Raw genomic sequence first — 10,716 nt, 5'->3', positions numbered from 1 at the left:
CGGGCCCCGGGACCGCGAGGGCAGTGAGAGTCCCGGAGCTTACCAGCGACCTACGAAGTGACAGCGCAGTTTCTCTTGGAGCCACAGGAAGCCACTTGAGTCGGGCGTTTTCTCTACACGCTGCCAGACGGCCCTCTAGCAAGGCTTGTAAGGCTTGCGACTTCCTTAGTGGTGGCCCACCGCCAGCGTACCTAGTCTTAATTTTTGCCATCGAGCCACGTGAAATGGCATTTCGTTGTGATTCGCGTTTTTCCCATCCCTGCGGGCTCTGGGTGTCTCTCGCCTTCTGTGCATCTCCTGCTCATATCCGTGGCTTTTTTTTTTTTTTTTTTTTTTTCCCTTTGGGATGAAGCGTCCTTAGACCAGATATCCTAAATTCCCATTTGTCAGATCCATCAACTTTTCACCTTCTGGTTTGAGCTTTTGGTATCATGTTTACAAAATCGCCTCCTCCCACCCCAGATACTCTTTGGCTATGTGGCGCTCCCTTCCACATTTAGGTCTCTATTCTGAGCCCATTTTATACCTTAGGTATTTTGATCCAGTTTTACCATCACAGGCTGTTAAACACCTCATTTCACAGATGAGGAAACTGAGGACCCCTGAGAGGAAACAACTTGTCTAGAGTCGCAGTGGGTGTTGTTCTCTCCTGGGACAAATCTGCACTACACCAGCACACCCCTCTCACTCCCCAACCCTCAGACTGAGGGACTGGAACAAGGTGGTTCACTTGGTACTGGGAAAGGGAGACTTGGGTCATGATCTCTGCGCGGGCCTCTGCTGCCATCTACAGGCCACTGGTATAACTGCAGGCACAGCCTAGGTCCCACCCGTAGGTGTCTCTTGAGTCCTTCTGGCTTTGGGATTGGGCCGGACTAGCGCTCTCACCCACCTCCCATGCATGCCCCAGCACAAATACGCACGTAGGTGCACGTGGATTCCTGGGGTCCTGTAGGTCCAAGGCTCTTCAGAGCAGTTCCTGGAGAGCTGGAACCTGCTGTGCTGGAGGAAAGTGCCCAGGGCTCTGCCCTGTCTCCTTGAAACACTCTTCAAGCTAGCAGAGTTCAGTGAAGCAGAGGCCCTGATGATGACCTCAACTGACCGTACTGAACCCTTCTTTTGGACTAGACACTGTGTGGGTGTTCTACCTGGGCACTCCATGACCTCACTGGAACCAGAGTAGGCAGGGCTAAACACATCCCACACAGCCTACAAGACAGACAAGCACTAGAGATCAAGCAACCTGCCTAACATCAGTAGCTGTCATGGCAGAGTCTCCATCCCAACCCCTGAAGAACAACTCCAGGGCCCAGCTCTTACCCTCAAATGATGCTCTCCTCCCCTGTGCCTCCCTGCCCCATTCCTACATCCACATGTACAAATATGCTCTCACATATGTTCAGATATGCACACAAATGCACAAATATGTACACATGTGTACAGACACATGGGCATTCACATGCACATGCACACCACACACATACACACATTTATGCCTAGCTGGACCCAGAATCTCTCTCCCTGAGTCCCACTTAAGAATCTGATCCAAGATCTCAGAGCCTTGGAGGAAGCCCTGTGATCTGGAAACTTCTGCAGCTTGGAGACTGGAGAAGGATCCTCCCTCTGGAGGTAATTGGTTTGGGCCAGGTGAGCCCAAAGCTGAGCAAGATCTCATTCTGGACAAGCAGGGTCCCACTCAAAAGCAGAGTGCTGGGCAGCTGAGGGTGGCTCCTTGTCCCAGCCAAAGTTATCTCAGTGTATGCTGTAGTTGCTGAGATATCTTATTTTCTAAAAATGGAATTAGATTACAATTATTCTAAACATTTTATAATTGTATTTTTTAACTTATCTCTTTTTAATTAAAATTTAATTGCATAAGTAAAACTTGGTTGTTATAATAAATTCAAACCATAGGGAAATGTAAAAAGTAAGCACTGGTGATGCCTGTCCTCTTGCAGTCTCCATAACCAATGCCAGTGCTTACAAAAGCACACACATTTCCCATGTAGGTCCATCATAGACAAATGTTTTGCAACTGCTCATTTAATCCAAGAGAGTCAGAAGGTGTGGTTTCCCTTAGCTGCTCATTTTCCAGCAACCACCTGCACACTGATGGGAGAATTCAGCATTTGGGATGGCTGGGCAGGGGTGGGTTCATGGTGGCAGACTTTGCCATACAGTCCTCCATGATAGCTGTATGTCCAAGAAGTCTAGGGCTGAGGCCTTTGGAATAGCTTACAGTGGCAAAGAGGTCCAGTGAGTGTGGGGAGAGGGGGAGAGGGCTAAATATATCCCCTACACACATACACATGTGAACTGTCCTTCAGGGGGAGGAGAGGCTGCAAATGATGAGAGTAGAGAGACCAAATAAGCCAGACTTTGAGGAAGGCACTGCTGTGTATTATTGTGACTGACCCATCTTGTGACTGTTTTGGGTAGGAAGAAGCAGGGAGATCCTGTGACAAAGCCAATCCCTGGAGTGGGAGGAGGGGTTATCCTGGAATATGGAAATTTGTTGAGTGAAACCATGAGAGGACTCGCCACTGGGTGGCGATGTGGGCCTAGCAGTTAGAGCAAGAGTGTGTAGGGAGCAGACAGCAGGAAAGGTGATAAAGAGTTGGCCAAGGGGACCCACAACACCTGGGGCAAAACGGGGGCAGGCCACATACTGTGCACACAGGTGAGGTGCGTAACTGTCAAATTCACGAAAGGTGGCTGGAGGGCAAAACCCTTGGGGCCCTCTAATTTAACATACAGAACTGCATAATCACTGACATCTGTAAGGGAGCTTTCAAGGGGACACCATTGGGGTACTCTGACATGGACTGGCCTGGAGGCAGGAAGCTTCACTGAGGACCTTAAAGCTGGATCTTGAAGGATGCCCAGGAGTTGTTAGGTCAAGGCACTTAGAGACGATGGGGCGTTGGGGGGAACTGGTCTACAAGCCCCAACTAACCACTTGTCAGCTGTGAGATCTAGGGTGCATTTTAACTTCTCTGTGCATCAATCTCCTCACCTGTAAAGAGGACACAATATATAATGGTTAGACAATGAAATGAGGCTGGAAATCGCTGAGAGAACCTGGCACATACTAAGTGTTCTGTAAAATACTCACAGTTAGAGGGAAGACAGAGTCTTGAGGTAGAGAACTTGGGATTTGACCCCATAGAGACTCAGGTACCCAGGTTCAAATCCTAGTTGTTGCTTGGCAGCTTGAAGCCCCTTTGTCTTCATAATAATGGAGCGGTAGACAGTTTCTACTGAAGAGACTGCACCCTACATAGGTGCCCCATGCTGTAGTCTCCCAGTGCCCAAGCCATCAAGTGAGTAATGAAGTCTCCACACTTGCCCCCATCCCAAGATTGGGATGTGCCTTCTCCCCCAAGTCTTTCAGAGAAAACATTCTCGCCTGGATCCTTTTGGCTGTGACCCCTGCGGACCTGCTCGGATCTGAGGCCCCCCTCTGTGCCCCTCCCCTCCTCCCATGTCCTTCTCCAAACCCCACCCCATGCCACCAGTTTCCCCACCACCGCACACAGAGTCCGGAGATCCAAGTGCGGCCCACAGGGGGCGCTTGCACACCAGACAGACCGCCTTGAGGGAGCCGCTAGCTGGGAGAACAGACCCAAGACCCTGCCTCGTGCTGCCACCAGTTCTACAGAGAGATACAGGGGCCTGTCCCCAGTGAAGCGGAATGCCCGAAAGAAGTCTGCGCTCGGGTGGGGAGAACCCCTGTCCCGGAGAACCCCTGCCCCGCCCTGGCCTTCTTCAACCCGGTTTTTCCCTGGTGGTCCCTAGGTCACGCTCAACCCGACTAGTTTGTCTGCCTCGCATCTCAAAACTGCAATTGGCCCGCCCCCCCCCCCCCGAGCTGCGATTGGTCGGCGCGTGGGGCCCCGCCCCATTTTCCTGGAAAGTTCTTGGAAATCTGTCAAAGGTGTTTCCTTTAGCTGCCCTGAGCCTACTCTGGGAGCCGGCGCCCCCGCCAGCGCCCCTCCCCGGCCCGGCAGCACTGCCGGCGGTTCTAGGAAGACGTCGCTTCCGGGAAGGGCTGGGACACAGAGGACAAAAGATTAGGCGGCTCGCCCCGCCCCACCCTCCCGGCCCGCCCCCCGCGCCCTCCCGGCCCGCCAGCGCCTTGGCCTCTCAGTCCCATCCCGTCGCCGGTGCGCCCTGGGAGCCTGCCTTACGAGCGAGACCTGCGCTCACGGGCTCCCTCCAGCCTCCACCGTCCGGCTGAGCCTCAGCTCCGGAGCTGCCGCTGCCGCTGCCGGGACATGGTCCTCTGCGTTCAGGGGTAAGCGCGGCTCGCCGTCCCAGCCGGGCGACGGCGCCCGGCGTTCGGGAGAGTACCGCCTCGTGCTAGCTGCCGGCTATTGAGAGGGCTTGACGGGTCGGAAATGACCGAGTGCGGAAGGACCTCGGGGTGACAACAGGGAATGGTGACAACACCGTCACCACCCTATTCGCACTGTGGGTAGTGAAACTGGGGGTCGGCTGGCGACGGGAGGAACACCGGGTAGCCTAAGCCTGGGTTCTGGCTGGAGCAGCTGAACGCCAGCGGAGTTTATCCTCCAAGACGTGGCTCACCTGCCCAGACCCCCTTCTGGGCCCAGAGCGCTCTACCCTAGCCTGCAGGCCGCAGGGCCTACTGCTGACATTAGGTTAGCCCCTGCCCCTCTCCGATTTCACTGTTCTGCCATGGGCTAGCAATTAGGCTTTTCTTGGGAAGCCAGTCTGAGATCCTCGCCTCCCCCCAGGTTGGCTGAGCAGCAGGTCTTGGAAGAGCCTGAATTTTGCCCGTGGCACCCCCACAACTGCCTTGCCCCTCCTCAGTCCAGTCTGGGATCCCAGTGAGGACTTGACTGCTGCCTCCCTTCTCCAACTTTCCTCAAAGACTAGGATGGTGTGGAGGCTGGTAAGACAGAGTCCTGGCCTCAACTGAGCATTCTTCTTCAGCATTCCTTCCACCTCAGCATCCCCTTCAACAATGGGTCTGATACTCTCCAGACTGATCTGACAGGAGCTCAGAAAGCTCCAGGGAGTGAGAAAGAAGATATGAGTGAGCACTCCACACCCAGGAAGAGCTGGGTGGCCCAGTGGCTGTTGTTATCAAAACTGGCATAGTACCAAGTGAAGAAGGTTGGAAGGTGGGGCAAGGCTGAAGTGCCCCTTGCTCTGAGCAGGTCTGCTTCCAGGGAGGAAACCCAGAGGTGCCAGGAAAACTATACTACTATACTTCTCCCTGGCCGTCTCCAGCATACCCCTCCTCTGAATTTTGGGACTCCTGAATACCCCCACACCCTGTCCTCCAGATCCCCCCAGTTCTGAAGTCCCACATTCTCTTTTTACTTTGTTCCAGCTAAAAGTCCCTTGGAACCTCGGGACCAGTGTTGGGTGTCAGGGAGCAAGATTTTTAAGACCTCCACACACACAGCCACAAACCAGCTGGTTCCCTCCCAAGGTAGGGGGCAGAGATTCCCAAATATAAGTTTGGGCTCCCAGCTTTGCTTGAGGGGGTCCACCCTCAGGGTTGAGTTTGCCCTACTGGCATGCATCCCCAGGCAGGACTCACAGGCTGGGTTCCACAACAGGCACACACAGGTACAGGCCACCCACACCTGGAACACACAAGCCATCGCCCCCGTCATGACGACAGCTGTGGACACACCCCTCCTAAGATACACAGTCACTCACCAGGAACTGTGGGGACCAATACAGCTCCTTACACACCCAGATACCTTGTTGACCCTAGAGGTGCCCATGCCCACAAGTGCCCTGCTAAGCTATCTGGACATGGCCACCCCCAGGCGCTCTGGCCTGACTGGCTAGCCTGAGCTGAGCTTTGGGCCCCAGCAGGCAGGCCACCAGCTAGTTCCTTGGAACATGGCTCCCCCACTAGGATTCCAGAGCTCCCACAGTGCACCCAGAGTGGGTATGGAAAAGTATTAAACAAACTGTGGTGTGCCAGGGTCTTGTGGCCTCTTCTCCCAATTTGTTAACATCTTCTAATGCTCACCTATAACCTACACTGTCACATCTGGCTCCTCTGCCTGCGTCCTGCCAAGGCTTCTGCCTACCTCATCCTGCCTCATAAGCAATCTCTGGCATAGTTTACCCATGCTCTCATCTCTGCCTGGAGTGCCTTTCCCCTACACCTTCCTTTGGCCTGGCAGACTCAGCTCAGGAACAGGCAGACCTTGACTCCCCCATGACACCCTTTGTGTTTGTGACTTTGGGTTATAAGTTCTCCTTGAAGGCAAGGCCCATGGTTTTATTATCTTGGTGTCCTGTGGCCCAGTAGGGGACCAGACCCAGAACTGAGGCCTGAGGATGTGTTTTCTGAGGAGTGAGGAAGGATCAGCAGTCTCTTCCTGGGAGCCAATCCTTGCCCCTCACTCCCTGGAAGTCCCAGGATCACCATGCTGGGTGGCCTTCCCCTAGAGAAAAGCTACTGCTCAGATTGGGGCTGGCTCAGCAACCCAACTCTAGTCACCTGACAAGATGGTGTTGCCAACCCCCTCAGGATCTGGGCTGGTAGCATCCCTTATGAGGGGGTAGAGAAGCTGAACAGTCCTAGTGAACAGCAAGGTTTACATAAGATCATAGAGCCTCGTAGGACTGGCTTGCCAGAGTGGGCCTGGAATGTAGAATGAGTACCCTGTTCTTTGGTGGGAGGTCCTGTTTATGGGAAGTGGGATTTGCCAGTGCCTTTAAAGCCACTGTCCACCCCAGACCCTCAGCTGGGAGGAGCAGAAAACAGGATGGGAGTCTGACCTGTTTAGGGAGATTGTTCCAGCCTCTAAGCCCTGGCCAGTGTGGACCGCGGTCCCTCCTACAGATACTCCTATCCATGGGGAAGTAGCATATGACCTTAGGCATCCTATCATAATTTTGGGACCTCTCTGGAGCACCCCATGAAGGCCCAGGCCATGGCTCAAGCAGAACCAGAGCCATTTAATCTAATCAGCCCACCTCAACCAACAGGGCACCCATGTGAGTCTTCTTTGCACTGGATCCTACCATTGTCAGGGACATCAGTTGTCCATTGTGAGCTAGAAATCCTATAGGGCATGATCTGTGTTGTCAGCTGGTGCAAAATAGACTAATTAATGTTCAATAAATGCAGGAGGGTGGAGAAGTCTCTTTCAAAAGAGAATCAACATGTAGGGGAAGCTATCAAGGAGTCTTTTGTGACGACAGCTGGGAGGCGGGGTACGGATCTCATTGAGCCCATGAGTGGGCAAAGGGGAAACTGAGGCTCATAGTGAGATGGACTGGCCAGAGGTCATATAGCCGGTCTGGGGTATAGAGGGTCTCTGGTAACAGGAGGGCATAGGGCCTCCACTCACTGCCCATCCACCCCCTTCTAGACCCTGTTCTTTGCTGGCTGTGGAGCAGATCGGGCAGCGGCCCCTGTGGACCCAGTCCCTGGAGCTGCCCGAACCAGCTATGCAGCCTTTGCCTGCCGGGTCCTTCCTGGAGGAGGTGGCAGAGGAGACCCCAGCCCAACCAGAGAGTGAACCCAAGGTGCTGGACCCTGAGGAGGATCTGCTATGCATAGCCAAGACTTTCTCTTACCTCCGGGAATCTGGTGAGTTTGAGGAGGGAAGCAGGCCTTGTCCTGGGAAGTCCAATGGGGAAAGCTTAGCTCTGTCTGTTGAGTCTGGTTTGAGAGACATGGCCCTGCCCAGGAGAGTCTGATGGTGGCGGGGGGGGGGGGGGGGGGGGGGTACAGTCCTCCCCATGGAAGTGTAAAGGGGGAGGCAGAGTCCTGCCCTGCCCTGTGTTGGTTCCCCCAACTAAATTCCACTGTGACTAGTCTCTTGGCCCCATCTCCACTTGCCTAGGCTGGTACTGGGGTTCCATTACGGCCAGCGAGGCCCGACAACACCTGCAGAAGATGCCAGAGGGCACGTTCCTGGTACGTGACAGCACCCACCCCAGCTATCTATTCACTCTGTCTGTCAAAACCACTCGAGGCCCCACCAACGTACGCATTGAGTACGCTGACTCCAGCTTCCGCCTGGACTCCAACTGCCTGTCCAGGCCACGCATCCTGGCCTTCCCAGACGTGGTCAGCCTCGTGCAGCACTATGTGGCCTCCTGTACTGCTGACACCCGAAGTGACAGCCCTGAACCTGCACCCACCCCAGCCCTGCCTACCCCTAAGGAAGATGCGCCTGGTGACCCAGGACTGCCTGCCCCTGCAGTCACCGCCGTGCACCTAAAACTGGTGCAGCCCTTTGTGCGCAGAAGCAGTGCCCGCAGCCTGCAGCACCTGTGCCGCCTTGTCATCAACCGTCTGGTGGCTGATGTTGACTGCCTGCCACTGCCCCGGCGCATGGCTGACTACCTCCGACAGTACCCCTTCCAGCTCTGACCCACCTGAGCATCCGCCTAGCCTCACCCAAACATACCCTGGAAGGGACACAGGCCCCAGCTGGACTTGGGCTCCCATCGTCCCTCCTCCAGTTATCCTAGTGACTGCAAGCACCTGACAGCTGGACCAGGAAGAGTTAGCAGGAGCAAGGCTGGGGGTGAGGGGTAGAGAAAAGTGTCACACAACTTGAAGGTCAACACCCCCAGCTCCCATGTGGCTCCGTTGTGGTGAGCCATGTGTCAGAAGAGAGGGAGACAGGCGGGACCTTGTCTCACCTTGTGGGTGAGGCCCAAGCCCCCACTTGCCTGTTGTGGGCTCCTGAACTGTATAGACTTTGCCAGCCCTGGTGTCTCAGTCCACAGGGTGGGGCAGGCCCCCTCCTTCTAGCCAGCCTGTCTCAGGAAGGATGGCTGCCAGAGGAACTGAGGTTGACAGTGACAGTCCCTTGATGGGGGAACAGGCCAGGCTGAGGGACTACAAAGTTATACAATATTTATTTATTTATTCTCCTTGGGTTTGTCTCAAGGTGAGGCAATCCCACCTCTCTGCCCTGAGTCCTGAGTGCTCTGGAGACCCCAGCTCTGCCCCAACTTCTCTGGTTCCTCCTGGTGGAGAGCCCCATCCTGAGACATGTTGCTGGATCCAAGGCAGTTCTGGATATCCTGGCACTGACCCACCCACCTGTGAATGTGTGCACCCTCTTCTGCCCCCAGCCCTGTTTTGGGAGGGTGGGAAAGTGGACAAGAAAATGAAGCCAAAGTGTCAGTGCCCAGCAGAGCCTGCCACTCACCCCCTCGCAGGACAGAGCCCTGTCTGCACAGAGCTGGTCTCGGTGGGGCACCAGCCTGCGGGAGCGTGTGTGCGGTGTCAGGAAGCAGCATGTTGGCTCCACAGCTGCTGCTCCAGCTCTGCTGGGTCGGCTTCCTGCCCAGGAAGGTGCCTGCACACGAGAGGGAAAGAAATACCTATCTGATAAGACTTTATAAAATAAGTATTATAACAAGCAAAACCCAGTTTGGTAGTCTTTTTTCTTCCACTGATTTTTCTGTATTGACAATAAAATTGTACTTTTCATTTAAGGAGACCTCAGTGAGACCTCTTTTGAGTTCTTACACAATTTGTCCCCTTTTATATTATTTTCCCCCACTTTACATCTGGGTCAGCTGGGGCCCAGTGACCTGTGGCTGAGCAGGTCCTGCTAGGGGACCCTTTGAAGAGTCAGGGAGGTACAGGGAGCAGCCTTCCTCTCTCATTACCTCTTGCTCCCCTTGGAGGATGGGAGGCAGGAGGTGAAGGCCAGCTGGACTGCCTGCAGGGTCATTGACCAGGTGACTGCCAGGGCGGGGGATGGTGGCAGAGGAGCACCAACTGGAGAGATGTGTAAACAGGAGATATCAATTAAAGACTGGAAGTAGATAATGCTGGGGGATGGGTGCTGTGGGGGCACCCACTCCTGGAGGCAGTGTCTTTTGAGAGGAGGAAGCCAACAGAGAAGTCAGGGCCAGTCATTCCAGTGAGAAAGTACAGGGAGTACAAAAGCACCAGGGCATGACTGGGAAGCTCATATTCCCTACCAACCACAAGGAGGCCTGGGGAAGTAGTCATGCTGTGCAGTGGGACAGAACAATGGAGTTGGGGATGGCAGCCAGTAAGCTGGCAGGGTCTGGCCTGAGGTGGGACCTGGTGAGGTTCTGGCACAGGCCAGTTGGGGTTGGGGACCCTCTCCTTTCAGGGCCCTACACACCAGAAGTAGATGGAAGAGCAATTAAAATGAAAACTCTCCATTATCTGATGGTCTGACTTTGTAATGTAAATTCCACTGTGTCCTGAAATTTTCTGCACCTTCACTTGAATAACTCATAGGAAAGATCCTCTGAAGCTCATTCATAACCTTCTAACCCTTATTTTAGAAATAGTCCTAACCTTCCTGTTTTCTTGGGACTTAGATGATTAGAAGAGACAAATGCTGGAAGATTGAGAGCAGGAAGGTGTAAGGACTGGTATGTTGATGACACGGAGGAGGCAGGAAGGGATGGATAAAAAGCCAAACGTTATGGGCATGCAGATAGTTATGGCAAAGAATAGAGCTGATACTGGATGTGAGTGAATAAGAGGTGAGCGAAGGCTGACTTTACTGGGACTAGTGCCCAGGCCCAGGTGCCCAGCCTGGCACCTTCTCTGTTGCTGGCTGCAGGGCCCGACGGCACACCTCCTCCAGGTCACCATGACCTGCCAGGGATGTCTGCTGTTCCTCATTGCTTCAGCCTGGATCTCAGCCCCTTTGTGACTCCCAAAGTGCCTGAGGTGACCCCGCTGTCTGCTCCACCTACAAA

General features: G+C 54.3%; 1 protein-coding gene across 3 annotated transcripts; it reads left to right on the top strand.

Moving 5' to 3' along the window:
- Positions 1 to 4,140: 4,140 nt before the first annotated feature.
- CISH (cytokine inducible SH2 containing protein) lies at positions 4,141 to 9,502 on the top strand. Of its 3 annotated transcripts, none has more exons than XM_042929494.1 (4): positions 4,141 to 4,297; positions 5,363 to 5,464; positions 7,374 to 7,594; positions 7,851 to 9,502. In XM_042929494.1, the coding sequence occupies exons 3-4, from the start codon at positions 7,453 to 7,455 to the stop codon at positions 8,381 to 8,383; spliced, it is 675 nt and encodes a 224-aa protein (XP_042785428.1). In that variant the 5' UTR covers positions 4,141 to 4,297; positions 5,363 to 5,464; positions 7,374 to 7,452; the 3' UTR covers positions 8,384 to 9,502. The 3 variants fall into 3 exon arrangements, with proteins under 3 accessions (XP_042785428.1, XP_042785427.1, XP_042785426.1); XM_042929493.1 differs by lacking the exon at positions 5,363 to 5,464 and adding an exon at positions 4,761 to 4,918; XM_042929492.1 differs by lacking the exon at positions 5,363 to 5,464.
- The last annotated feature ends 1,214 nt before the right edge of the window (positions 9,503 to 10,716 follow it).

This window comes from Panthera leo, chromosome A2, assembly GCF_018350215.1.
Source record: "Panthera leo isolate Ple1 chromosome A2, P.leo_Ple1_pat1.1, whole genome shotgun sequence".
NCBI lineage: Eukaryota > Metazoa > Chordata > Mammalia > Carnivora > Felidae > Panthera > Panthera leo.
This window is presented reverse-complemented; position numbering and strand designations above follow the sequence as displayed.